Raw genomic sequence first — 25,777 nt, forward strand, 5'->3', positions numbered from 1 at the left:
CCGCTGCTGTAACCTGATTACTTGAGCCTGTGAGTGACCGCGTATCTGATTGATCTGATACCGTACACGGCAGCACGGCTCGGGGCCGACATCGGACGCCCCACATGGCTCTCCTTACTTTTCCAGTCTGGGCTCGGCGAAGGAAAAAAAAAAGGAATGGGAACAGGGGATTGGGGACAATTAAGGTAGTCAAATGTTCATCGCAACTCGCAAGCCGATAGTCTACGCGCTCCAGAGCAGAACGGGGCAGCTGAAGAGCAAGGAGAAGCAATTCGAGGGAAGATCGAGACCCATCCGGTAACATATTCCCACACAAATGGATGTATGGACGGGCGTACGGAGGTTGTAAATTACCGTAAAAAGTTATCTGATCCGGAACTGTCATGTGTGTCACTTACCGAATGCGCCGTCGACAGTCGATAACTTGATCAACACTACTCGTTCAGCTAAACGGTCGCAGTCCAGCCTGTGCCGGACGCCGCGACGCCGGTACATTTTCGGTGCCGATCAGTGAATTCCAAGCAGGTGAACTGGCTGGGGTTCTGACAGTGACTTAAGACCTCGGGAAATAGACCGCAGCCGAGGGGGGATTCCCATTTCCCAAACCCAAAGGCCCCAACTTAATTGGCCAAGGCCGGATCAGATTAGATCGGTAACCTTACAGTCAGGTATTTCGGCTCCCGCTGGCCACATTCCGTGAAGCGTCAGGCCACTCGAGTGCGACAAAGGGGGCTTGTTACTGACTCTGTGCTTCTCCTGAATATCTCTCGTATGACATGGAATTATCCCGTGCTCTCCATCGCATCAATTGGGAGGTCAAAGTGCTCTCGGCACTCGTGATCGGAATCCGCGACCGAAAAGCGCGTTCGCAGGTGGAATTGGAGTCCTTGGAGAAGCGTCAAGCGACAGATCGGAGCAGTCCGCCGTCTCCACGGGCGTCTTGGGAATCCCATATATGAGAGAACTAATGGGTAGCGCCCGCGGAGGAAAAAGAAATTATTGTGTTTAAATCCTTTAGTCAAATCCATTCCAGACCCCGTGAACGTTGGGGGTTATTTTACTTGTTTCTCGAACAATACAGATACTTCCTACTACGTACTAGTCGCTCCTCGTTGCCGTTCGCGAATTCCAGGACTGGGTTCGGCTGCTTCAGTGGCAGGAAACTCGGGTAAAATTACACACGGTATGCGGTGGTAATGACGTGGAGTGGCGAGCCCTCAAAGCACAATTTCCCTTATCTGATTTTGCTTTTCCTTCGACACAGCACCCCTCAACTTCGCGTCAAGCCGCAAAAACGTTGGGGAAAGCCAGTCGTCGTTCGAAGCGAAACCAAGGCCCGCATTCGAAGAACCTAGGAAACTGGGAAGCAAACTAGAAGTCTCCTAATTGTCACGTCGTCAAGCCTAGCGTTGCGGAACCACTGTCCCGGGTACCGGTTTGCCCCAGCCGACAGGTCGTTTCCGCCTCATCCCACCCCCCATCCACTATTATTATCGACCCTCACCGTTTCACCTCCTTGGATCCTAGATTCCTCCTGATTCAACATTTGTGCTACGTACTGACGACTCATTGCCGTGTGCTGATGTTCACAATCAATCCTTGGCTGTCTCCTTTTCTCATCTGATTGTCTTTTAATCTCGACAACCCCCCCCCAAATCCACTATAATCTTCATTCACACATTCACGCCCTTTCTCTGCCAATTACTTGCTGCCCTGTCCTCGGTTTGCACTCATCTGTTTTGCTTGTCCGTCAGTTCAGACTCGCAATGGGTAAGTAACCTTGCTGTCATTGACAATGCCAAAAGGCCAACCGCTGAACGTCACTTAGTGCACGCCGTTCTACCCCAGACCGCGCTGTCGCCGAAGGCGGCGGCCTCAAGGCCGACATACCATGCCCAACGCCCTTCACAATCAGGCAATGTGCCCATGTCATCGACCTCGCACCCGGATAACCCTGTCCCCGAAGAGCCTCGAGTGCGCTCGCTATCCGTTACGAACACGAGCTTCGGTGGTTCTTCGCTTTCATCACAAGGCTCAGAAAAGACAGAATCATTAGAGTCGTCGACGACGACGACACCACCTACAGAACCCTCCGACGAAGAGCTCTCACAGAAGCAATCTGAAGATGGCACTGGACGCCGCAGGCGTGCGTCCACCGTTCTCATCTCACAGGGTCCAGATGATATGCGCCGGATTTTGGAGAATGTAGGAACAGCAGGAGGCACACAGAAGCTTCAGCCCATGTGCTGTGGTGGTGGATGCTGTCGTCTTCAACCACTGAACCAGACTCCTGGCCCTGTCTCTGTTATCAACCCTGTCACTCCACCGGATAACAAGGCATTCGAGAGCCTGAAGCTCAATGTCGACCTCCTTACGCTTGACAGCGAGCTCACGAACCTTGCTCCCCTTCCTGAGAAGAAGGTTTCCTTTTCGACAATTCCTCCATCAGCTGTGGATATGCAGCTTGGGCCTGAAGATCACCCTCCTCCTTTCGTGCAGCCTCACCCTCCATACAATGTGTACCGAGCTCCCGTTTATCATGCACGAGAGCTCACAGGCGCTGGCGCAGAGAAGCGGACATACCACTTTGACATTGACGTGACCGACTATCCTGCTGAGAGTGGGAACGTCGACTTCGTCGTAGGTGGTGCTATTGGCGTGTGCCCCATGAACAAGGAGGAAGAGGTGGAGGATATCTTGAACCTGCTTGGCATTCCAAAGTTCATTCGCGACAAGAAGATCACAGTCCGCACTTCCAGTGGTCGGTGGCCAACGATTTGGGGTAAGGACGAGGCCCGGGAGTTGATCACAACCCGACGAGAGCTTCTTAAATGGTGCTCCGACATCCAGAGTTATGCCCCAACAAAGAATCTATTCCGGCTGCTCGCCGAATATGCCAGCGAACAAAGCGAGAAGAAGATCCTCACATACCTATCGTCAGCTCAAGGCCAAGGTGCCTTCTGTGACCTCCGTACCAGCTCACATATCACCGTCTCCCAACTTCTCCACGCCTTTCCCTCATCCCATCCCCCACTAGACCACCTCCTGTCCGCCCTCAACCAACTCATGCCCCGGTTCTATTCTCTATCACAAGACCCCATGATCTCATGCAAGCGCAAAGGCGAGGAATCCCGTCGCCTAATCGAAATTGCCATAACAGTCGCGGAATCCGACGACTGGAAGGGCGGCAACCGAACCGGCGTAGGGTCAGGCTACATGGAACGCCTCGCCCGACGCGTCATCCAAGCTCAAAATGACGGCGGCGAGGTCGGAAACCTCGGCCTCCATGTCCCCATGTTCCGTGGCCTAATGGCGAACCCACTCGCCAAGCGGTTCGCCTCTGACGGCCCCATGCTCCTCATCGGCGCTGGTGTCGGAGTCGCTCCATTCCGAGGATTCGTTCAGCGCCGGCTTCAGTCCGCGAACTGCGCGAATAAGGTCTGGGTGTTGCAGGGCGTTCGCGATTCCTTGCTAGACGAGCTCTACCGCGGCGAGTGGGGCGTGGAAGAGGATAAAGTTCGTAAGGTCGTTCAGAGTCGTCGCGGCGAGAGCAAGTACGTCCAGGAAGAAGTCCGCAACCAAGCCGACCTTGTCTGGTTCGTGGTAAACTCGCTTGATGGCCGTGTTTTCGTATGCGGAAGCGGTAAAGGTATGGGTGAGGGCGTCGAGGCTGCATTGATCGATGTCGCCATGGCCAAGGGAAACCTAAACCGCGAAGAAGCCGAGCTGTTCTGGGAAAACAAAAAAGAAGCAGGACAGTACATTGCGGTAAGTCACAATCTTAGTTTAGCGCTATCGAACCCAAGAAGTAATAACAGGAACTAACGGAAAATGCACAGGAGACGTGGTGATCATATATATGTAAAAAAAAACAAACCGCGGCGGCGGACTCGGACTCGGGGATATCGGAGCTATCAAGCCCGATTGTGTTGTTATTCCGAGTCTTCGGGGAAAGAGTCCATTTCTTACCTAGCGCTTTTCACTTCCTGCTCGGGGCTTTTTGTAGTAGTCTTATTTAGATGGGTGGCTGGCAAAGGTACCTACTACCTATACTTGGGTTGTTATTTCGGAGTATATACAGGTGTCAATCAAGTTATACTATTTTATCGATAACCTTGGAACGATGTAAGGAGCTTCCAACAAGTATGATGCTTCTGGGTGAATATCATGGGGCGATGCAGCTCTCCGTCGTTAGAAAAAAGGTCAGCGTGGTTAGGATTGGACCCACCTGTTTATTGCCACTAATTCTATACTATAATTCCACACTATATATACACCACGTATTAGGGTGGTTAAAGATTAGGGGGATTAGGGAGGTTAGATTAGGGAGGTTTTTTTTTATATTAAAATTATAGCTTATCGTGGTTTGAATCTGTAGAATTAAAATAATTTTAATGTGGCAATAATTTCGGATTAATTCTGTGGACATGCGGACCTTTTTTCTAACCACGCCGGTGTGTAAGCCCCATATCATGGTCACCGAGTGCCAGGCAGAACCCATCAGTCATCAGCCTGATAAGCATCAAGTAGTATGAATAGCCGATACATTTATTCACTCTATCAATGGCACAACTCCTATCCCCAGCCATAATAGTCCCTATTTTCACTCGCTGCTAGATATTCCTCGATATTGTTAATATCTTGATGTATACTAGTAGATCATCTGACATGATAGCCATGCCTCTATACTACTTGTATTTTTCATCATATAAATCTATCCTGCACTTGTTTAGAATACACCAGCCTGATGTTACCAACCTGTTAACGGTGATCACTACAACCACCGAACCTCCAAGGCGCCATTACTATACGTATATCAGATATTGTTGAACAAAGTGAGTATACACCACCAACGACAAGTTGATAGGTATTGTATGAATTTCATTTAGGTAGTTGCACCATGCCCCAAACTTACCCAACCGCCTGATAGATTGATCCAGGCGGGTTGTCAACGGGCATACTCTATAGCGTCCACCCTAATTTGTTTCGTGAAGGCTAATACACGTGGTGCGGAGTAGAAAATTGGGCTGGTGGTCACACAGGAGAGTTAGTATATTTGGTTGATAAGAAGGGGATGGTGCATTGAAGGAATCACGGTAACCACGCTGGTTATTTGGCAGATATTCAATCAGTTTGGAATACTACAGTTCTTGTTTCTTGCTCCTTTTGGTTACTCGACATCAGGAATCCAGAAAGAGCGAAAGAGCCGCATCGTGGTTGCCCAGCCTGGGCTAACACATCTAGGAAGGAGCAATGGATGACGAGCTCGGAATAGGATTGAGCAGATGGCCCTTGTACCTGCCCTGTTGATATGGATCGCGGGTACTAGGAACGCGCCATGGAGGACTGGCCGGTGATGGTGCCCGAGGATGGGACAACTTAGCAATATAGGGAGCCGGAGTCTCTTCTGGAGTCTGGGCGAGGCTGATAGATGCCCCAGTTGTTGTTATGTGACCACTAAGTACTGAAGTGCGATAATAATCGTCGTATGGTGAGCAGGGCAAGTTCGAACCCGTTTGTTGATATTGACATAATAGTACAAGGCAAGGTAGCATATTGTTGAATCCCTTTGTTTCTTGATATCGGCAAGAGACAGGCCCAATGTAAAGATCCAACGAAGAAACTTACAAGCAAATGCACCAAGGTCGCGAGTAAAAGCACGGGTCAACTGTATAGTCCAGCAGTGCTGAGAAATAAGTGCTGCTTTGGGCGTACTTATTCGGTGTGCGTTTTAGGGAGCTCAATGTCCAAAGAGAGCAACTTCAGCTTCTCGTCTCGTCAACCATTGTCACTCCTGGGGATTTCCTGTGCAATGCCACTTGAATGTTTTCTTGAGGGGGAAAACTTGACACAAATGGACCGTTTTGGGTGACAAAGGGGGAGGTCACGGGCCTGGGCTAGCGAGGCCTGGTTTTGAGCAGATATTCTGACACTCAGCTCATCTCTCGCTCCCCACTTTGCCTATATTCGTCACTTGATACTCAGTCGGACCATGTTCAGACACTAAAGGATTCAGAAGCGTCAGCAGCGTTTATATTGGGCATCCATACTGCACTGGCCACCTTCACATGAGCCATGTCAACTCGGTACACTAGGCAATGACAGTGCAAAAGCAGTTTCAAGAGCCTGGAATTTTCAAAACATCATGTCCCAGATCCGATCGGGGGGAGTGCAGATTGAACTGCAGGGGAAATGCAACTTGCTTGCCATTTCATACATGATCTATCAAACACACGACCAGGCATCAATGAAACCATCCTATACACCTATGTATCAGGTTTGCGAGCCCACGCGAACCCCGCCAAACGGCGATAACGCGCCGGAATCATCGCCTCTTATAATGTGAGTTGCTAAGCGCAGGATTTAGTCTCGCTATGACAGTGCGGGAGCTGTCTTTGAGTAGACATTTCTGCCATGACTCAGGTGCAGCAGGCTTGATTATACAGTTTGAGTCATGGGCCTTAGTCTGGCACTTTTGAACTCCCACTTATTCTACGCCGGATTTGAATACTATTTTCTCGCCAGCGTGCCAACCAAGACGAGGCTTCCCCTATAACGCGGCAGTCATAAGAAACATACGACAGTGTGGAGATTTCGGATAGACAGAAGCTTGGGGCATTCGTGTTGGGACGTTGGAACGTCAGAGTCCACAATGTTTTACTCAGTATAACCCCGTATACCCATGTGGCAGGCAGCATGGTGAGCTGGAGTGACAATCAACCCAAATTACTTCTATTGGGGACTGTACTCTAACAGCCACAGAGTGAGAACAGTGCTGGGGGTTAGGTGCCCTATCAATGCCCGAGCTCTTAGCCCATGGCATGTACACCGATTGCAGCGTTTTACCGCCTCTGCCGGCGCCTCTTGACCAGAACATTGTGTGCTCGAGAATCCTTGCAGGTGGGACCGGAAACCAAAACAAGCCATCTAGCAGCCAACGACGGTTTAATTCGACTTTATCGTGTGCATTCGATACTGCCAACGGGCCCGCAATATCTGATGGTCTGATGGCTGAGCCAGAACCGGGGAAAAGCACCGGTCGTCTTGCGCATCTATCACCGCCCCCGTCTTTTCTGATTAGTAAAAGAAGAATCAAGGAGAGCCTCAGGGGCCTACTGAGTGGTGGGTAGCTTAGCACCATGACCTGTGGGGTGTCTGAGCGTCCAAGGGATACTCCTGGATGGGCTGTTTGCTTCCGGTGACGATGCGTAGGAGGTATTGACATGAGGCTCTGTTCGAGAAACTCGATGGCTTGCAAGGGTGCTCCCCTAGCCCAGTCCGGCCTGCGTTGGGTTTAAACGAAGCCAAGGCCCATACATCCCCTCATAAAGGGATAAATAGAGTCTCTGGACGAAGGCATGTCGATGCTTCAATAGCAATGCCTTATTTCATACCGGACGTACAACACAGTATGCATTGCCGCTCATGCCGGAGGAAAAGGACAAGCGGAAGCTGGATTCGATATTACGTGCCGAAGATTGAGCTGTGTGAAGGTCAAAGCCGAAACAGGAAGGTGCATATTGGCCTAGACTCCTAGAATCTTTGGATCCCATGTGGCGCTATGGACCTTTGACCACATCCAGCCCAAAAGCGGAGAATGATCCGACTTCTCACGATAACTGTCGACAAGAATTTTCTCGAAGTCGTTCGATACCGCGACAACGTGGCGACGGGGGGATAGGATCATACGTCTTTCAAAATTCGATAAGGAAATAGCGTGCCCAAGCTGGAAAGCCACAGCGGGGATCGCAACGCAATGGTCACCAGGAGACAAGACGATTATGATCGTTGTGAAGAACCAGACAACGGCCGTCATGACCATTCTCGGAATGTGGGCAGGACCAAGAACTTAGAGCCGGGTTTAGTTGCGGTCTCCGCTCGCACCGACTCCATCGGCTGACTCGCTGAGTGATGAACTCCTGCAGGGCAAATTATAGGTCGTCGATCATCCGTGCGCATGTGGATGGGGGGTCTCCGTGCTTCAAGGGGGCCCAGAAACAGGGAAATTCTGTCCGGATTGCGATTTGCATGATGTCTGGTCAATTCAACGACGACTCCTTATGGGATTTAGAGTGGGGGAAGCCGCCGATTGAACTCTGGCGGGGAGCGTCGAGCGAGGGATGCAATGCAAATAGAACGGCGGGCTATTGAAAAGCCAATCTCAATTGGGCAAGGGGAGTGGACAGAGTCGATTCTGGCAATCTGGGTAAAACGTCGGAGAAATCGACCTATCGGTCAACTGGAAGGATCTCGTGGTTGGAGCTGGGAAACAATTTATTTCAGACGCCAATGATGTCAGAATATACGAAGTGGTTTCCAATCGCAAGGGGACGCAAAGAGAGCAACCTTTCTGTCCAGGTGAACCGGGGTTTAGGAGGAAACTATATCCTATGGAGTACACCAACAAAACAAGCCCTAGGTCCGGTGGCACATGTAGCAGAATGACAAATTCACACCGGCACTGGTAGCCCGGGGAATCGGGGATCTAAAGTCATAAACACAAATGACCATGCCGACTACGTCCTGCAGCAGAATGCAGCAGTTCGCAGCAGTTCGCCCGATCTGGCTCAGTCAGCTAGGATCTGCGAGCACTGCAGCCAATGAGTAGCAAATTCTGCGCGCTGGCAAACACAAGAATTGGCCAATTCAGACGAACTGATGGGACAGGTTCAGGCCCAATTTGCTTACTCCGTATGCTTCACACGGAGTGACTCGGTGTTCAACAGCCGACTCTCCGACGTAATTTGCTACGACTCTCGGCACAGATCGCCGGCCCTGCCTTATCCCTGCGCCCTGCACGATCGGATCTAAATAATATTTGAGCAACCTGAAGCCTGGCTTAGTGGCTTCAAGCAACAGGAGCCTATGCTTAAAAAAAGAGGAAGGTGCAAATTCGGGATCGAGAATACCGGCACAGAGTAGATTGAGGGGGGAATCCCGCACACTCCCTATCACGTCAACGTCAGTGTCAGTGTCAGTGTCAGCCTGTCAGAGAAAAGTGTCAGAAAGTGTCACTGCGTCAGACCCGGACGTCACTCCGGCGGCTTGGGACTTGAAGGGTTACAGCGGACGGCGGATGCCCCTGTCTCCCGCTGGGGTCAGCGGAGTCGGATCCGAGGTGTCGCCGCTGTCGCGCCTGTGATTGTGGTTGATGGTGGGGATTTGAGGCAAAGGGCACTAAACGCCAATCCTGCCACATCGTCACTGTGGCCCCGGAATACGCAGATACGCTCGGTCTCGTCCGCCAGGCTCCAGAGAGTGCGAGATTCGCCACTGTTCTGAAGCATTGTGGCTCTGAACCGAGATTCAAAGGCGGCGGTGCTTGCAATACGTTCTCTCAGATTGGTTACCAGAAACAAGAGTGGCCCGTCCCCAGTGACAGGCGTCTCAAGTTGTCAAAAATTTTGGCTTAAGCCAAAATTTCCGTGCGGATCGTGGGCCACGAGGAGGATTTGCCTAATTTAGCGTGCACATGAGAGGCCACTCCAGTAATAGTTTGAAGTCTGAGGCTAATTAATTCGTCGAGATCCAACAGAGTTTGATCTGGATGTCGTGGCCCTCGAGACGCGCTTCCTTTTCCCATTCAAGTATTTTGTGGCTTGGGCAACCAGACGATTCAACCAGAAGACAGCGCGGCTCCGGGCGATATCCATGGGAAGTTTGACAGCCACCTTCGCATCTTTACAGGAACAACCCGGGGTCTTCCTTGTCAGCATTATTTGATTATTGAGTAGAGAGCATGATTTTCCAACCACATTCCAGACAGTCGATCCATTCGGAACGCGATGAGCCCATGAATCATGGATTCGCTGATGCTCTCGATCGCCCCATCAAGTGGAGCTTGTCATTGCCCCCGGTGGCTGGCCGACCGAGTCATGTACCAGATGATGGCACTACTGGCAGCGATGCTAAACATGATCAGCTCGTTCCCTCGTGGAATTGTCAGGGCTGCTATCATCATCGGATAGCGCTGCGCGCAACTACGATTGACTGGGTGGAACTCCTGAGATTTCGACCAATGTCGATGCAGCGGGGTGCGCAACTCCAATTGACTGTCAGGCTGTCATGCTCGTGGTCGCTCATCCTTCAAGTGGCTCCCTATTTATGGATCTTAAAGTTTGGGGAGTCAACCAAGTCTAACCCAGTCATCCAGCGGTCCAATAGCCCAGGAACCCAGCTCTGGGCTCAGCTCAGGACTTCACCTTCCGGTTTCGATTACAACTTGATTCTGAGCCTATCCAAGCTTTCTCTCCCACGGGAACTCGATTTTGGGGACGACGGCCTTGCCGTCTTGTCTCCCGCCACCGCCTTTCGGTGACACCTGAGATGTTATATGCACGGGGCAGTGAGTCTTGCGGATTATATGCCTGAACCCGCCAATGGCTGTGGGAAACTAATTCGCTTTGGTTGCTTTAGTTTACCTACTTCCTGTAGTTGTCCTGTGAAGCACGTCCAGTATCGCGGTCGTTACCTTTTTGGAGTTGAACGTTTTCGGATTCTTCTCCCCAATTATTGGTTTTCGGTGTCTGGATCTGAGGTACCCCACGTCAGACGAGATCCATATTTGACCAACAACAGAATGATCTCTCGGCGATCAGTCTTTTTTTTCTCCGAGTCTTGAGTCGAAAGGGGAGACTCCAACTGTCCAGACTCCAGAGTCTCAGAGGGGGTGTGAGACGTGGATCATTTCCTGGAGTAGTGACTTGCCTCGGGGCGATTGAAAGTCTTGGGAGTGCAATTTGGAGCGTGCAGCTGCTGGCATGCATCTCGCATCCTGAGGTACATCTTCAAAGAATTAAAAAAAAAGGAGTGGAGAGGGCGATCGGTCTTTTCCTGACCAGGAAATTGGAATCAATTTCCTAAAGTTTGGCTTTGGCCCCAGAGCCGAGACCCGGCGAAGCCAGCGATTTCTTCGCATCTTGCGTCCTTCATTTCCTCGTTTGCTCCCGTTTGATGTTAGAGATCGATCTAAGATGCCTCGATTCGATCGAAAACCCAGACCTCCCATCATGGCCTTGCAGCGGGAAGACGCGGGCAGCGCCATTGCCGTCACCTCCCCTCTGGGACTACACTGCTGCCACTCCATGAATTATGAGCCTCCTTGATTCCCTGGCTGCGCCGGGGCTGGGATAGGCTATGGAAATATGGAATCCTGGCTGGGTTTGTGATATGCTGTGACATTCTGACACGACCACACTGTGGATCCGAAGGCTGGTTGTTGATCTGCTCCGTCGCTAGTCGCTACACCTGTGCAGTCACGCAGCGTCCGTGATTTGCCCACTGGCTGGACCCTTTTGTTTTCGCTTTGCAATTTTTGATCTTCTTTTTGATTTGATTCGCTTGGAATCTTCAACCCAGAATTCAAATACCTCGACGAGCTAATCCCTGCTCAGGCAAAGTGACAGTGCTGCAGGAATTTCTGTCCTTCTCTCTGTTATTGTTGCCTGCACGACGTGTTCCCAGGATGATCAGTGTGGTCCGAGTTTCGACTCCCCAAGTCAAGAACTTCATCTCGCCCAAAGTTCCAACGCAGGGGGTTCCTTGCAACACCGGTCCAGTTACTCCACCCTTCTCGGGAGATTCACAGTTAATAAGCGATGGGCTATTCATAGTCGAAGGCGGATTGGAGCGACGATTTGAGCACGCAGATGGGGCGACCCCGTCTAAGTGGCAAAAAAAAAAGTCTCGAATTTACGATCCGTATGGGGAATGTCGCAGGAAAGCGAACTTTGAAATACCTCTCAACTCACGAGTCACGACAAAAGAGGGGCCTAATTAAAGCTGACTACGACAGGATGAGAGCTTGGGGGGGCGGTGCTATCGGAGAGCAGACAAACTGGAAACGAGAAGCAGATTAGCTCCATTCTGGAAGTTTACTTGATCGGATCTGTATCCAGAGAGCGCCAGTTTCAGCCATGTTTTGGCTCGGCCGGGGGCGAATCTGGACTGGCGGCTAGTACGTCTACGGTAGTGCGTTCTCCTATGAAGTATGGAGTATGGAGTCGCCAGGAGGTAGGCTCGTGTGTGAGGGAACTCTATATGAAGGAGGGAAAGTAGGAGCAACGGTCACAAGGGTTGGCTGACCTGCTTAACCCCGTTCGGTTTGGGTTCTTCAGTGCAAGAAAAGCCCGAACTGGAGCCACAACTGTCGCTGCAGGAGACCAAAAAGGGATGGGCTGGAAAAAGAAATGCAGCTGCAACTCAGCAGCAGTGCATATGCTGCGAGGGGAGAGATCTCGGGACGAACGGGATGAACGGGATGGACGGGATGAAACGGAGGGGTGTAGTATTTGGCAATGGCAGCAATAATGAGTCGATACTCGACACTCGATGCAGTCGAAGAACGGGCATCAGAGAGAGGACTGTCAGTCTCGCCATGGGATGACTAATGAACAGTTCATCTCTAGACTCTAGTGAACTATCTCATTCTCAGCAGAGTCAGACAACACTTTGGCAGATCTGTCACAGCAAGCTGAGGTCCCAGACGAAAGGAACCGCCAAAATAAACTCACTGAGGCCGGAGGATTAGCGATGATTAAGACGGCACTGAATCAGGAATGTTCCCCTCATTCTGACGACCAAAAACGAGCGCCGAAAAAGAAACGAAAGGAAAACGAAGCTGCGACTGGCACTGGCTCCACCGTCAATTATTTCTTATCCACTCTGGGATCGGCGGCTTTCCTCTCGGATCTCCCCCCCTGTTCTTGCTGGCCGTGGATTCTGGGTTATGGGCCATGGGCTATGGATCATGGTACTGGGACTGGGGCTGGGACTGCACCTGGAACTGGAACTGGACAGGAATGACGGACTGAGGCCCTCTAGCGTTCCAGAGATGCTGGTCTGACGCTAACAATTTCAAATCTCGAATTCCTCTTTGGGCTCATTTTGGATTTAGTATTTGGCTGTTTTTTTTATTATTTCCTTTTTCAATTTATTTTATTTTCTTCTCAAGACAGCATCAGGGATAGCAACAGTAAGAACAGCAAGCGAGAAGCGAGAAGCAAGCAAGACCTCGCCTCGTGAGAGCACATCAGGAAGGGGACTCGAAGCAGAGCAGTGAGTGCCTCCTGTCGGAAAGAAAGATTGAAGAATAATTGGGATGCGCTGCCAGCAAGAACTGTTGGATCCTCCTTTCCTTGCATAACCTTGGTTGAGCCGTTCATTCACTGGCTGTTGCTCCATCGTCATCGTCAGGTCGAGCACTCGAGTACTTTTAACGGACGCCGCGCACTGCTTCGACTGCCTCTGTGCTCTGTGCTCTATATTGTCCTGTGCTTATCGTCTTCCCCCACTCTAACTCTACCCCATTAGTGCCTGCCCTGACACTCACCCCCTTCCTCTCCCTCTTGGACCCATCGTATCATCTGGTCTTTAAAGCTCCTTCTCCCTCCATCTTCTTGCCTCTCCAGTGTCCACCTCCGCCATCTCTCCGCCATACTTTATCTTGCCATACTTATCTCACCTTTCGCGTGGTACAGCAAAACGCTCTTGTGTACAAGCCGCGGGTCGGCTTCTGCTGTGCAATCGCAACTCAACTCTAACCTTCCTACCATCCATATTCGCTGGCTCTCTGGTTCCCCAGTTTTCGGTTGCTCGTCTCGTCGCTAGGTGTCTTGTCGTCTATGTCCCAGGGCCGTGACCAAAGTGGGGGTTCTAAAAAAATGGCCATCTCATATGCCAGCGGGCTACCAGCCGACAACCAAGCCCTTCCGTCATTTCGCGAGGTAAGAAAACAAAAAAAAATAAAAAGAGACAATTGCCCCATGTCAATGAGTGGGGGGAGACGAAGAAGTAAGTATACTAACTGTGCCTTGACAGCTGCTCCCACCACACCTACACGAAGAAATCGAGTCGACCTCATACTATACGTCCCGACAGCCACGCGAGCGTCCAACATCATCGCACGATGTGACGCCCAACTTTCGTCCTCCCTACGCTTCTTCGTTCAAATCACAGTTCGATCAACGTGATTACCCCGGTACAAGGCCCGACTCCCACCACCCCAGGGATCATGCGCACGTTCCAGGCGCCACCAATGCTACGTCGCGCTACGGTTCGCGCCCGAGTCCTATGCTTCCTCCAATCCGCGATCTGCAGTCGTATCCTGAGCGTGGGATGGGTGGCTACCCTGATCCCAGGGGCGCCTCACGACCGGAGATGACGGCCATGCCTCACGGATACCCGCCAACCTCCCACATGCCTCATCCGATGGGCGACCGAATAAGTACCGATTCGTACAGGAGCGTGCCGCCTATGCATGGCCAGATGGGATATCCTTACCCGCCGATGGCTTACCAGAGTGATCCCGAACACGCCTCTCCGCAAGCGCTATCACATGGGCCTCAGTCGAATTTTGGCATTCTCGGCGACCCCATCGACTCGAAGAACAAGCGCAGGCGTGGAAACCTCCCTAAGCCCACTACTGAGATCCTCAAGAAGTGGTTTCATGAGCACTTGGACCATCCTTATCCAAGCGAAGAGGACAAGCAGATGTTCATGACCCGCACGAATCTCACAATCAGCCAGGTATTTAAGCCTATGCAACCCTGCGTTACCTTTTTTTTTTTTTTTTTTTTTTTTTATTTTTTTGGATCGGACTAACATCTACTAGATCAGCAATTGGTTCATCAACGCGAGGAGACGCCAACTCCCTGCCTTGCGGAATCAAATGCGAACGGGTGGAAGCGAAACAGATCAAAGACAGTCTCCTCTGAGCGACTTGGAACAGACGCCGTCCGATTCATCGCCCCAGTGGAGACATTAGACGGTGAACGATATAAGGAGTTACGCGCTGGATTGAAAATAGGATATCACGGCCATATCAACTTAGACGCCGCCGCAAGGTACATCCACATTACGAGTTACGGGGCCAAGCTGGATAGACACGATACGATGTCTTTTCCCCATTTATTTCCTTTATTTTTCTTTATTTCCTTGCTCAGGATCTCCGACCACTTTATCGAGTGATGCACACACCTTGATACCCTGTTTGTTTTGGGATTGAATTTTGCGCTTTGCATGGACAACTTGGACTTGGAATGTTACGTTTCAGCGCATATTGGAAGATTTCCTTTTTTTCCTATTAATAATTGTCGATGCATCTGAGGGGTTTGGTGTTTTTTTTTTTTTTCATTTCTTTCCTCCTTGTTTTGATTTTTTGCTATTTGTTTCATCTTTTGAAGTTCTATTACTACAACCTGTACAGTACAAGTATGATTATGCGACCATGTCATAGACTTTTCATTGACAGTTGTTCTCACCCAACCACACATTCTACCAGTAGATCATATGGCAAATGAAGTCATGATGATTTGCAATCAAGGGACCGGTCCCTGTCAAAGCGAATTCCGGTGGCACGCACTGGTAAGGGAGCGCGAGAATGAACCATGGTCGCCACGACCACGAACAAATTGCGGTGAACCGACGCAAGGTACGAGCACGTCTGACCCGGTAGAAGCCAGAGCTGTCATGTTCAATTTGACTCCAAATTAGACCTTGCCAGATAGTATTACAGTTTGCGGTGAACCGACTTCATCCGCCCCAAGTCAGGTGTCATCGGCGCATCCTTTGTTAGCTGCGCTGTCAAGTTCACCACGAACACCCTCCACTTCGTATCCAGATCCCCGATCCTCCAATGACAGGCTAGCAAACGGCGATCAAGAGTTCTTTCTTTATTTAGAGCCAGTTTTTTTATCTCAAGAAAAAGGACCAGAAAAACCAGGCCACCAGCAGTCTGGGGAACTCCTGCCTAGTCTGGCTAGTGCGCTACTGCTAAGACGTCGCTAGTGACGATCGCCCATCGGATCGCTGGCGCCCAGAACGATTCTCGATCTTTTCTTTGTGAGATCCTGGCTTTCACACTCTCTCCTCGTACGATCGATGTCCGTGCCATCCAAGCTTACATGTGGAACAGGCTACGATTCCCGATGGCAGGTCCCCTTAATTTGGGGTAGGGGCTCGGGAGGCCTCGTGACTCGAGGACCGCGTATCCGTTCCTACTACACAATAATGAGTGGTTACTGACTGTATTCGTATATTCATAGGCTCTTTCAGATTTCCACTTTAGGATACCTGCCTACCTCGCAACGATAGCTTGTTCTGGTTAGAACCTGTGCTAACCTGCAGCGCAGTGACACGCATGCATGGCATCATGGCATGGCAAGGCAAGGCAAGAGCGGAGAGGGGGTGGGAGAATCGAGAGACAAAGAATGTACCTTGAACGCGGAACCGCAGCGGAACCGCAGTCCACACAGACTCGACCCGGCCGGAACAGTACAAACGACGCAGTCCCAGCAGGCTGGGTGACAGGGAGATCAATACAACCAGGGAGGGTGGGGGTCCGTCCGCGGACGCCGGGTCCAAACTTAACTTTCCTCCCCGGAATCCAGGCGGTATGTCCCTCTCTACTAGTACTACCTAATCGGAATCTTGCAACTGACACCTAAGGCTAGGCCACGTACTTACCGGGATCTGGGGATGCTCATGCCGATGGGAATGGGATGGATGGGCCGCAGGCTAGCCGCCCCCGGGGTCTGATGACTGATTGCTGAACGTGCAGTCGATCGCTGCAGCACGCAAGGGAGAGTGTGTGTGTGCGTTACCGATCCGTTGCCCGGGTCCCCAGCATTCTTCATATCTGGATTCTGAAACCGGTGGAGTGGACCTATAAGGTGTGGATTAGAGCTATAGCGATTGAAAATCAATGTCACCCTTTGCGCAAGGGACTATCACTGCTACGTAGTACTACTGGCAGGCTTGCAAGGTGGCAAATATGACGGCGGGAGTGCTACGCTGGCGGCATTCCAGCGTGGCCCCTAGCTTCTCACTGACAGTGGCGTTGAGATTGAATTCGACATTGAATTCGAGATTGGCAGCGGCACCGACAGAACGGAGAACTCTTCATGCGGGTTCTATTGGAGGGGCTCTCCCGGGCTGGTGGCACTTTAAATGGTGGTGTGCTGTCATGCTAGCACTAATATCTAGGGCTATATGTCTATCCTCCCCTATCAACAAGCCACAGCACTAAGTATAGCCTCACCCTTCACAACCACAACAAAAGTATATAACACCAAGACTACCGAAATAGGTAAATCTTCAGGGTGGGCACTCGAACAGGCAGCCGAGTTAACATTTGGAGCAGTGGCCACCATTATTCACTAGTCCATGCCTTGCGTTGTCCCCTGACATGCCAGGCGAGCCGAAAACCGGGAAACTTGGAAATGCCAGATGCAAGTGTGCCTGGTTGGCTTGGATTATATAGCCGCTTCTTCCCCACTGCTGCCGCAATCGCTTTTCTCCCCTTGAGTCCTTGGGATTCCTTATTTGACTTCGTGTTGGATTGTCAGTCGGTGTCAGTGCCAACGGCAGATCCGGCAATACGGTGAGGAAGATGCTGTCTGTATGCGCCGTGTATCTCCACCTGTTTGAATGCGGTCAATATAGGCATGCATGAGCTTGCCAAGTCGAAAGATAGTTCGAGTTGATATGTAGGGCCACAAAAGTACAATCACTTGCCCTCCACTTCTCCCTCCTCACTATCGAGTCTCCAGTCCACAAAACCAACCTTCCTCACCACCACCATATCAACGATAACAGCCACAATCACAACCCCCTCAGCGACACCCACCTCCCCTCCCCTTCCATAAAAACACCCCTAACCTCCCCCATCCCCCTCCCAACAAGCCCACTCCAAACCTCCGCCGTCCCATCTGGCACCAGCTCCTCAACCTCAAGACTAACCAGCGCATCAACAACCCACTCCTGACACTTCCTCTTCCCATCCCTCGGCGCCGCCTCCGCACGGATAACACTCAGCACCCGCCGGCGCTGCTCCGCGCTCAGATCCGTGATCTTGACCATCCCCTCCGCGTGTAGCGTTGTGAGGTCGATCCCCTCCCTGCTGTCGAACTGGTACCAGAGTCTGTCGAGGTCGATGACCTGCACGTGTAAGAGGTCGCCGTAGCTCTTGCCTGGGGTGCGCAGGAGGAAGGACCAGTGGGACCGGGATTGGGGAGTTAGGCCTGGCCCTGAGATGGGGATGTAGAGTTCGTGGGTTGTCATGTTTTTTTTTCCTCTTTTTTTTATTTCCAGCTCAAGGAGTTTAGTTATTATTGTAGAGGACCTGTTTGGGTGGTTAGTTAGTTCAGTATATTCAGCTCACTTTGGACGAGAGCGGGATTTGCAACTTGTGGTGCTTTTATGGGACCATACGATGCAAAGTACAGGTGGCTTGCTTCGTACTTCTTGGTAGTAGGCAGAACCCATGTGAGCTGGCGTGTTGTTCCCAGCCACCTCAACCGCGAGTTCTTGCGGAGTCGCGATAGACAAAGAGTGAGAGTGGACCCCGCGATTTCATTTAAGATGGACGATTGCCCCGCAACTCGACGGCTGAGGAAACGAAGTGAAGTGAGATGGAATGAAGTGAGATTAGAAGAGGGCATCATCCAGTGAAGTGCCGGGGCGCCGGCCAACCACCGAAGCTAAATAAGCGCGGGCGTTGTTGACGGAGATAGACTCCCTAAGCGAGCTTCCTCATTGGAGATTTGGGTGCTCTCTTCACTTGGAACTAAAGGAGCAACACCTGCTTAGTGAATATAACTTATGACAAAAACTGGACATATTTATTCGGTACTTGCACAATAACTGAAAAATATCAAAGTCTAAAATCTAAAATCTAAAATCAACATATATATAGATATATATAATATCTCACCAGTCTAATATCACACCAGTATAATATCATAGTGGATATCCAATCCAAACTACTGACAAATTCCACTGCCCTCCAACTTCGCAGTAGGGTACAATACTCTCGGCAGCCCGCTTTCCATCGGCACAGGAACCTCGCCGTTATCAGAAACAGTGATATCCGTGCACGACAAGACCTCCGTCAGCGCGGCCCCAGCACTGTATCCCGTATCAGGCAGGGAAAGCGTGTAAGAGTTGCCTCCGGCCCCGGCATTCGTGAGAACAGTGACCACCTGTGTTCCGTTGTTGCCCTTGCGCATCGCTAAAGATGAGGTGTCTTGGTAGATTGGGTAGTTCTGGCAAGGATGTTAGTGGCCGACTAAGGAAAGAAAAAAAAGGGTTGCATAGTGAATACCTTATAGGTAATCCACTCGTCATCCTGGCCAATGGCATGGGTGCGGATCGCATTCGACGCGGCGATGAGCTTGTACAGCTCGCTTGATGTGTCAAATCCAGATAACCAGGTTGCCTCGCGGTTTTCGGGGTCCTCGCCACCAGCATAGTGCTGTTCTTGGCCGGCGTAGATGATGGGGATGCCGTCGGACAGGATGACAAAGGCGGCGACGTTTTTGGCGAGAGATATGTCGTCGGTTTCCCTATTTATCGCTAGCTTAGTAGGTGGTTCTGAGAAAAGATATTGGTGGGGTGCTTACGAGGCGAATCGCGGATTGTCGTGGTTCTCAATGAAGCTGCCCAGCAGGGTCGAGTCGGCGCATGTGGATTTGACGCTGTTGATCATGTCGTATAGCTCGCTTATGCTGCCAGATGTAGAGCTGAAAGCCCTGAGGAGGGGATAGTAGCTTTCGAAGTTAGAATGGTTTCTTGATTTTCTTGGGTGGTGTTCTCGGGGTGGTACATTGGATAGTTGAGCACGCCGTCCATGAGCTCTTGGTATGCGCAGGTGTACTCTGGATCACCTTGGAGGACCTCGCCGACGCAGTAAACGCCCGCCGCATCGTTGAAGTCTGCCCAGAAGTCTTTCTGGACGTGCCTGACTGTGTCGACTCGGAGGCCGTCAACTAGTTGGGTGAGCTTCGATCATACAGGCTGACGGATCGGGCCATACTGGAGTAGTTCGATACGAGAGCCTCGACCCAGTCGTACCAGAGGGTTTTAACATCATCCCGGGTAGTGTCGACATCTGGTAAACTGACAGCGCTTGTGCTCAGCCAGCACTCCTCGACCTGAGTTTGGTCGTCGTAGTCATCAATCGAGCACGGAGAGTGGAAGTAGTCTTGCGAGTTGAACGGGTTGAAGACACTGTAGTCGACAGAATCGGCCGCGCCGTCGTATCCCTAAAGTTGCCAGTCAGCCAATGCCGGCAATCGTGGACCATCGCTCCCACCATGTGATTGGCAACGACGTCAACCATCAGGTACATGTCCCGCTCATGCAATGCGTCCGAGAGTGCAAGGAGGTCGTCCTTCGTTCCAAGTTGAGAGTTGAGAAAATATCTACCTAGATGAGCGTCATCCCAGTATAATAAGAGGTAAGATACAATCACTCACAGATCCTGTTGCCAGTAGCCATGGTACGCATCTCCACTCGAGGAGTCCTCAACCTGGGCAGTCACCGGCGTAATCCAAATAGCCGTGAAGCCCATCCCTTGGATATAGTCCAGCTGGTCTCATCAACAATCCGCATCACTTAACAAGCGCATAGCGTGGCGCAACATGCGTACCTGGTTGATGATGCCCTGCCACGAGCCACCACAGTATCTCTTTTGTTTTCTCGTCAGTCTAGGCCCATTCTATTTCACGAGGAAGACAAACCCCAGCACTGGTATCACATTCTGCAGTCGTTGAATTGTCCGTGCGGGCGAAACGATCGGTGAGTAAAAAGTATATAGACTGCGATCGCCACTGCGCCGGAGTCGCCGCCAGGGCCGTCGCAGCCAGAGAGAGAAGGAGAGTCGATCGCATTCTTCGTTGCAAAAAGAGAGAGTTGTGTGCCAGGCCAGAAAAATCTAGAGGCCATGGCTGTAGTATTTATGTGCATAGCTTATGATCTCCTGACGGCGATGCGATTAATCTCCAGCGATTGCCCGGCCCTAGTCGTGGGCATGTACGTACATTGTAACATTGGTTGGAAGATTTACGCTGATCGAGACCTGATGGCGCTGATGGGGGGCGGTTCCAGGGAAATTCAGGGGCCCCAGTGGGGAAGCACTCGAAGCCGCAGCGGCACTTCTGAAGCTGCTGGGATTGCTTGCGGGGTGCGATCAGCAGGTTAGGAGATGTTTGATTTTCTCTTGGAGGTGTTCAAGTACGGTTCCATTGACACTATGGAAAGGCCCGATAGATCAACAGGACACTGGTAGCCTGCAATCTCTCAATGTCGGTGAGCCCGAGCTCTTCCGGAACTCAACTGACTCATTCCCACTCAAGAGTCCAGTCTTCGCCCCATGCTCCATTATTCGTAAATTGATCCAGCCCCGTTACAAATAGAGCCCGCGACACAGCGTCATAATCTGCAGGCACCTGCTGGCCGTTGAAGCTTACGAAGGACGGCTCGTTAGAGATGCCCAGAATGGTTACGTTTGCCAATGGGTTGGCTTCCTCCCAACCACCATCTGCCGAAACCCTAACGCTCGATCCGGATGCCTCAAAGTCGACGTTAAGAGTAGAATCTGGATAGAGGCTTTCCCCATCGTCCAGGTATAGCTGTCCTGACGCAGTTCCGTCGCTACCTAACGCGGCTAGCAATGCCCACGGCGTCTGACGAGCGTCTCTAATTGTCAGGGCTAGCTCTTGCATCGGAAGGATGCTTCCGCCCCGAACATAAACAGGAATGTGGCCAAGTGGCGCTTGGATTGTTGTGTTGACTCCAGGCTGTGCATCCACCGCGGTCCGCGTGTACCAATCGTACCATATCTCTCCTTGTCCAACGCCTGGGAAAACACCCTTAACGGTGTCGACCTGTGGCTCAAGAACGGGAATCACCAGGATAGACGGCCCGACTAGAAACTGGTTGTCAATCGCAGCGAGCGTAGGATCATTGGGAAACTCCCAAGCCAGCGCCCGCATAACGGTGGACCCTGCAGTGTGCGCGTTCTGCATCAACGTATAGAAATACGGCAGTAGGGCGTACCGGATCTTCATTGCTGCCTTGGACGCATCGATGACTGAGGCCCATCGATAAGGCTCCTGGGAAATGGCCCCAAGGACATTATGATTGCGATAGAATGGGAAAAAGGCCGAAAGTTGCATCCACCGGTTGCAAAGTTCCTCGTCGCTATTGTAACTAAAGCCGCACGTATCAACTCCGAACATCGGTATGCCGAAGAGAGAAAACTGTAACGCCTGCGAGATCGAAAAGTACATGGACGACCATTTTGAATAGTTGTCACCGCCCCAGTGACCTGCCCATCTTCCGGACCCGGAAAAGGTTGACCGCGCAATGATGAATGGACGCTTCTTCGGCCATATTTGTGTCAAGCCTTGGTAGGTGGCTCGGATGCCCATATGTCCATAAAGACTATGTACATCATATTCGTGATAACCATCTACGTGGGTTGCGTTTGGTGAGACTGCATGCACAGCAAGGTCATGGCCGGTTTGAACATGGTTGATCACATAAGGTGGGTGGTTGATATTACGGACCCCCGGCGTGGGCGATGTCCGCAGGTATGAGCTGGTAGCAGAGGTCGAAGTTTCTGTGGCCGAGGCCTGGCTGGAAGAAGCAGCGGATGCGGAGGCAGCTTCAGTTGCGTTGGACCTCTCAAACCCTTCAGGGTACTCAAACACTATATTTCCATGTTCCCCGGGCAGCTTAAAAGGCGGATGTGCCGGGTTAAGTGTCCGGTTCTGAGACCCGCAGCTTCCCACGCAGAAAGACGATACTTCGCCCATGTCGTACCACACGCCGTCGAACTTGACTTTTTCGTACCAAGTCACAAGCTCATTGGCCCAGTAATTAGCCGCCTCGGAGTGATGCCAGTCGGGGTACACGGTGTACCCAGGCCAGACGGCCCCAACATAGAGACTGCCATCTGGATTCTTGAGATAGATATCTTTTGCTGCGCCTCTGGTGTAAGTGTCATATCTATACAATATTAGCGGTGAACAACTGGTTATACGAGCATCTCCAACACTTACGTGTCTGACCTGTTCTCGGGATTCGGGATGTATAGAGCCGCATCAACAATGGGGACAAAATGACGTCCACCTGCATGGAGACTATCCAAGAAAGCTTCGGTGTCACTGTAAGAAAATCGATTCTGGTCATTGTCAAAATCTCTATAACCATGCATGTAATCTATATCGGCCCTAAGTAGTGTAAGTAACAAATATCTGAAGCGCGAAACGTATAGGCGTACCAGAGATATTCCAGGGGAATTTCGAATTTCTCGAAATTGGCAAGAACATCTGCAAATTCTGACCAATTGTTGTAGCCCCATCGGCATTGATGGAAGCCAAGCGTGTCGTATTTTTGCATAGCAGGGAGCCCGACGGTGCTGCGTTGGTATTGCTCCGTTACTTCTGCTACAGTCGGCCCTGAATAGAAGGTGAGGTCGATGCTTCCTCCTATAGTCCGCCATGTCAGGCCTTTGGGGTTCAAAATAACCTCCTGGCCATGAGCATTCCTGAGAAAAATTCCGTGCGAATATGAGACATAGTCTTGGGTGGCATCAGCCTCACTGCTCTTCACATACGTATGCTCTCCAGTCTGTTCATCGACTGTGTAATATCTGGTATCTACATAGAACGCATGGTGCCCATATAAGTTTCTGGTTAACACACATTAGCATCTGACAAAAGCCAATTGACAGATACATACTCATCAATTGGGTTCCCGATGTCAGCCGCGTAGGTAGTCAGGGTGGCGTTCCTTAAGAGCCGTAGCTGGTTAATGCGTTCTCCTAGCCCATAAAGATTGTATTCCTCCGGGAGAGTCGTCACGAATTCAATAAATTGATTTTCAAAGACCAACACAGACCCAGCCGTATCGAAAAGGACCTCCCCAGTTGCCTTCCGGGTTACCTGGAAGTTGAAGGTCGGCTCATTGGACCATGTTACAGAGAAGTCACTGTGTGACTCTGAAGCGTCTGGGACCGTTGCTGGGCGGGGCACCAATTCCTCTGGGAGGGCATACCAAGACTCATTTGAAGCGTCCACATAGGTCGGTGTGATTTGTACGTTTAAGCGGTCTGTGTCCTGAAATTGCACTTCCACGACCAACGACTCGACATCTGTCCCATATACATTACACGGTTTTCCTGATAGCTCTAGGCTGGCACTAAACCCATGAGTTGAGTGTTGCACATTGGATGCTCTGTACCCGGGACAGACGGACTGGGCGTTGACGGCTTGTGGGTCGTCAACATTGGCGATCAGCTCTTCGCCGACATCAACATAGTCGGCGAGAGTGAACTGAGTCCGCTCGGCGGTATCGGTCGCGGTCGCTAAATTCGAAAAGGGTTGTAAGGGATCCTGCTGAGCCGCGCCGAAAGCGAGGGCGGGAAGTGACACTCCAGCAAAAAGGTGCGCGAAGCCGACCATGGTGGAGAAGCCGTATCCGATCGTACGATGATCAGCCAACAAACACCGGCCTTGCCGTCTATTTATCCTCAAAGCTGCCAAAGGTAGTCGGACAAGTCACTGGTGGTCTCGATCATGTTGTGGCACCCTCCCAGCGCGTGAAGATCATCCGTTCAACCTGGAATGCAAGGGGCGTGTTTGCTGAGTGAATCGACTTCCGGCCAAGGAGGGGTAGCATCCTGGTATCATGGCTGGCATGCTTGAAGCCTTGGGAGCCTGATAATGCGGGGAGGCCGAGGCAACTCCAGCCCTCACGTCATAGAATTCAGGCTTAAGCTGGGGGACCTGAAGCCTGGGGATCGTCAGTCAATGAGCACTGATTGGCTGATTTTCCGATAAAAGTCCGAGTCTATAATGGAGCAAATAACACGAAGGATAGCAAGGATGAAGCAGCGAAGATGGGGAGACTGGAGGAGTGGAGAGCGAAGTGGAGGAGACTGGGCTCCCAGAACAGCGTAATAGTATTACCAAAGTTACCGGTGAGCAACTGCGGCTTCTGACATCTTCGCTTCTCTCTCTGTATCCTGTCCTATTCTTTTGTTTGGCGATATCTCAGCGGTCCGAGTCCCAGCTGCGTAACTACCTGAATACAGAACTGCCACTCTTCATCAACAACGCATCCACGATCCAGCGGTATAGCACTTGAAGCCGCACGGGTGCCAATGCAATGTGGAGCAGTGTGGTACGGTACTCATCTGCACGCCATAAATCCGGCATTCGCACTCAGCCACTGTCAACTGCATCGGTTGTCCTGCCCCATTCGAGTCCTCTACCCTTCGGCTTCCCGACCTGAGATCTTAGCGAGCCAGACTACGGAGTACGGATAGACCGGATATTGACTTTGTAAGGACACTAAGGACGCTTTTCCTTGTCTAGTTCGAGCACACTAGTCACGGCGCGAATGCTCGTACCGGATGGCAACGGCCCTTGGATGCCTGCACAGGGTAAGAGATGCCTTCCATGCTGCAGGGGAAGCCTTCCAGAAAATACCGCATCCTACCTGAGAGCGTCATCCCAGACAATCATCCTGGACTCAGGGGCTCTGTAGTCCGGTGTTCGCTCGGGCCTCGCTTGTATACTCGACCACAGCGTATGAAAGTGAGAGTTTACTTAGCAAGACTAATGCGAAAAGGTGCGAGGCCGACAGTTAAATCATGGAGACCGAAATCTTGGATGGTGTAACGCGGGGCCTCGCGACTGACTATAGCTGCAGGTGCCACTATAGTGACCATGTATGGAGTCGAGTGGAGTTTAGTGTGACTGCGTATAATCTTTCGCTCGCCTTTATCTTCTTCACTCCCCCGCTCTGTTTCCCCAGATTTCCCCATCCCTTGCATGTTTCTCGTCTCCAGCGATCCTGTGCTCTTATTATTGTTCTGCGAGAGAGCGATCTCGACAGCATGGTTTCCCCAAATTAGCATTGCTTTGGTTATGCGCAAACAATCCCACCCTCGTCCACTGGCATACACCCAAGCCCCATTTCCCCTCGG

The 25,777-nt window shown here is 51.3% G+C and overlaps 8 protein-coding genes across 8 annotated transcripts; 4 read left to right on the plus strand and 4 right to left on the minus strand.

Moving 5' to 3' along the window:
• Positions 1 to 1,926: 1,926 nt before the first annotated feature.
• On the plus strand, positions 1,927 to 3,851 carry APUU_21025S (FAD binding domain protein; the record flags this gene model as incomplete). The annotated part of the gene is made up of 2 exons (XM_041699732.1): positions 1,927 to 3,768; positions 3,840 to 3,851. The coding sequence occupies 2 exons, from the start codon at positions 1,927 to 1,929 to the stop codon at positions 3,849 to 3,851; spliced, it is 1,854 nt and encodes a 617-aa protein (XP_041552787.1).
• Positions 3,852 to 6,797: 2,946 nt separating this feature from the next.
• APUU_21026S (uncharacterized protein) lies at positions 6,798 to 7,130 on the plus strand (the record flags this gene model as incomplete). The annotated part of the gene is made up of 1 exon (XM_041699733.1): positions 6,798 to 7,130. One exon carries the CDS (start codon positions 6,798 to 6,800, stop codon positions 7,128 to 7,130), a length of 333 nt encoding a protein of 110 aa, XP_041552788.1.
• Positions 7,131 to 7,525: 395 nt separating this feature from the next.
• Positions 7,526 to 7,822, minus strand: APUU_21027A (uncharacterized protein; the record flags this gene model as incomplete). The annotated part of the gene is made up of 1 exon (XM_041699734.1): positions 7,526 to 7,822. The coding sequence occupies one exon, from the start codon at positions 7,820 to 7,822 to the stop codon at positions 7,526 to 7,528; it is 297 nt and encodes a 98-aa protein (XP_041552789.1).
• A 3,642-nt stretch (positions 7,823 to 11,464) lies between these two features.
• On the plus strand, positions 11,465 to 11,779 carry APUU_21028S (uncharacterized protein; the record flags this gene model as incomplete). Its single annotated transcript, XM_041699735.1, has 1 exon — positions 11,465 to 11,779. One exon carries the CDS (start codon positions 11,465 to 11,467, stop codon positions 11,777 to 11,779), a length of 315 nt encoding a protein of 104 aa, XP_041552790.1.
• Positions 11,780 to 13,622: 1,843 nt separating this feature from the next.
• On the plus strand, positions 13,623 to 14,764 carry APUU_21029S (homeobox domain-containing protein; the record flags this gene model as incomplete). Its single annotated transcript, XM_041699736.1, has 3 exons — positions 13,623 to 13,724; positions 13,819 to 14,526; positions 14,612 to 14,764. The coding sequence occupies 3 exons, from the start codon at positions 13,623 to 13,625 to the stop codon at positions 14,762 to 14,764; spliced, it is 963 nt and encodes a 320-aa protein (XP_041552791.1).
• Positions 14,765 to 17,601: 2,837 nt separating this feature from the next.
• On the minus strand, positions 17,602 to 18,443 carry APUU_21030A (uncharacterized protein; the record flags this gene model as incomplete). Its single annotated transcript, XM_041699737.1, has 2 exons — positions 17,602 to 18,121; positions 18,241 to 18,443. 2 exons carry the CDS (start codon positions 18,441 to 18,443, stop codon positions 17,602 to 17,604), a joined length of 723 nt encoding a protein of 240 aa, XP_041552792.1.
• Positions 18,444 to 18,761: 318 nt separating this feature from the next.
• Positions 18,762 to 20,669, minus strand: APUU_21031A (alpha-amylase; the record flags this gene model as incomplete). Its single annotated transcript, XM_041699738.1, has 9 exons — positions 18,762 to 19,043; positions 19,103 to 19,343; positions 19,401 to 19,547; positions 19,604 to 19,766; positions 19,814 to 20,042; positions 20,093 to 20,201; positions 20,256 to 20,368; positions 20,429 to 20,467; positions 20,520 to 20,669. The coding sequence occupies 9 exons, from the start codon at positions 20,667 to 20,669 to the stop codon at positions 18,762 to 18,764; spliced, it is 1,473 nt and encodes a 490-aa protein (XP_041552793.1).
• Positions 20,670 to 21,119: 450 nt separating this feature from the next.
• APUU_21032A (glycoside hydrolase family 31 protein) lies at positions 21,120 to 24,248 on the minus strand (the record flags this gene model as incomplete). The annotated part of the gene is made up of 4 exons (XM_041699739.1): positions 21,120 to 22,791; positions 22,845 to 23,015; positions 23,066 to 23,476; positions 23,527 to 24,248. The coding sequence occupies 4 exons, from the start codon at positions 24,246 to 24,248 to the stop codon at positions 21,120 to 21,122; spliced, it is 2,976 nt and encodes a 991-aa protein (XP_041552794.1).
• Positions 24,249 to 25,777: the final 1,529 nt, after the last annotated feature.

This window comes from Aspergillus puulaauensis, chromosome 2 (assembly GCF_016861865.1).
Source record: "Aspergillus puulaauensis MK2 DNA, chromosome 2, nearly complete sequence".
Classification (NCBI taxonomy): Eukaryota; Fungi; Ascomycota; class Eurotiomycetes; order Eurotiales; family Aspergillaceae; genus Aspergillus; species Aspergillus puulaauensis.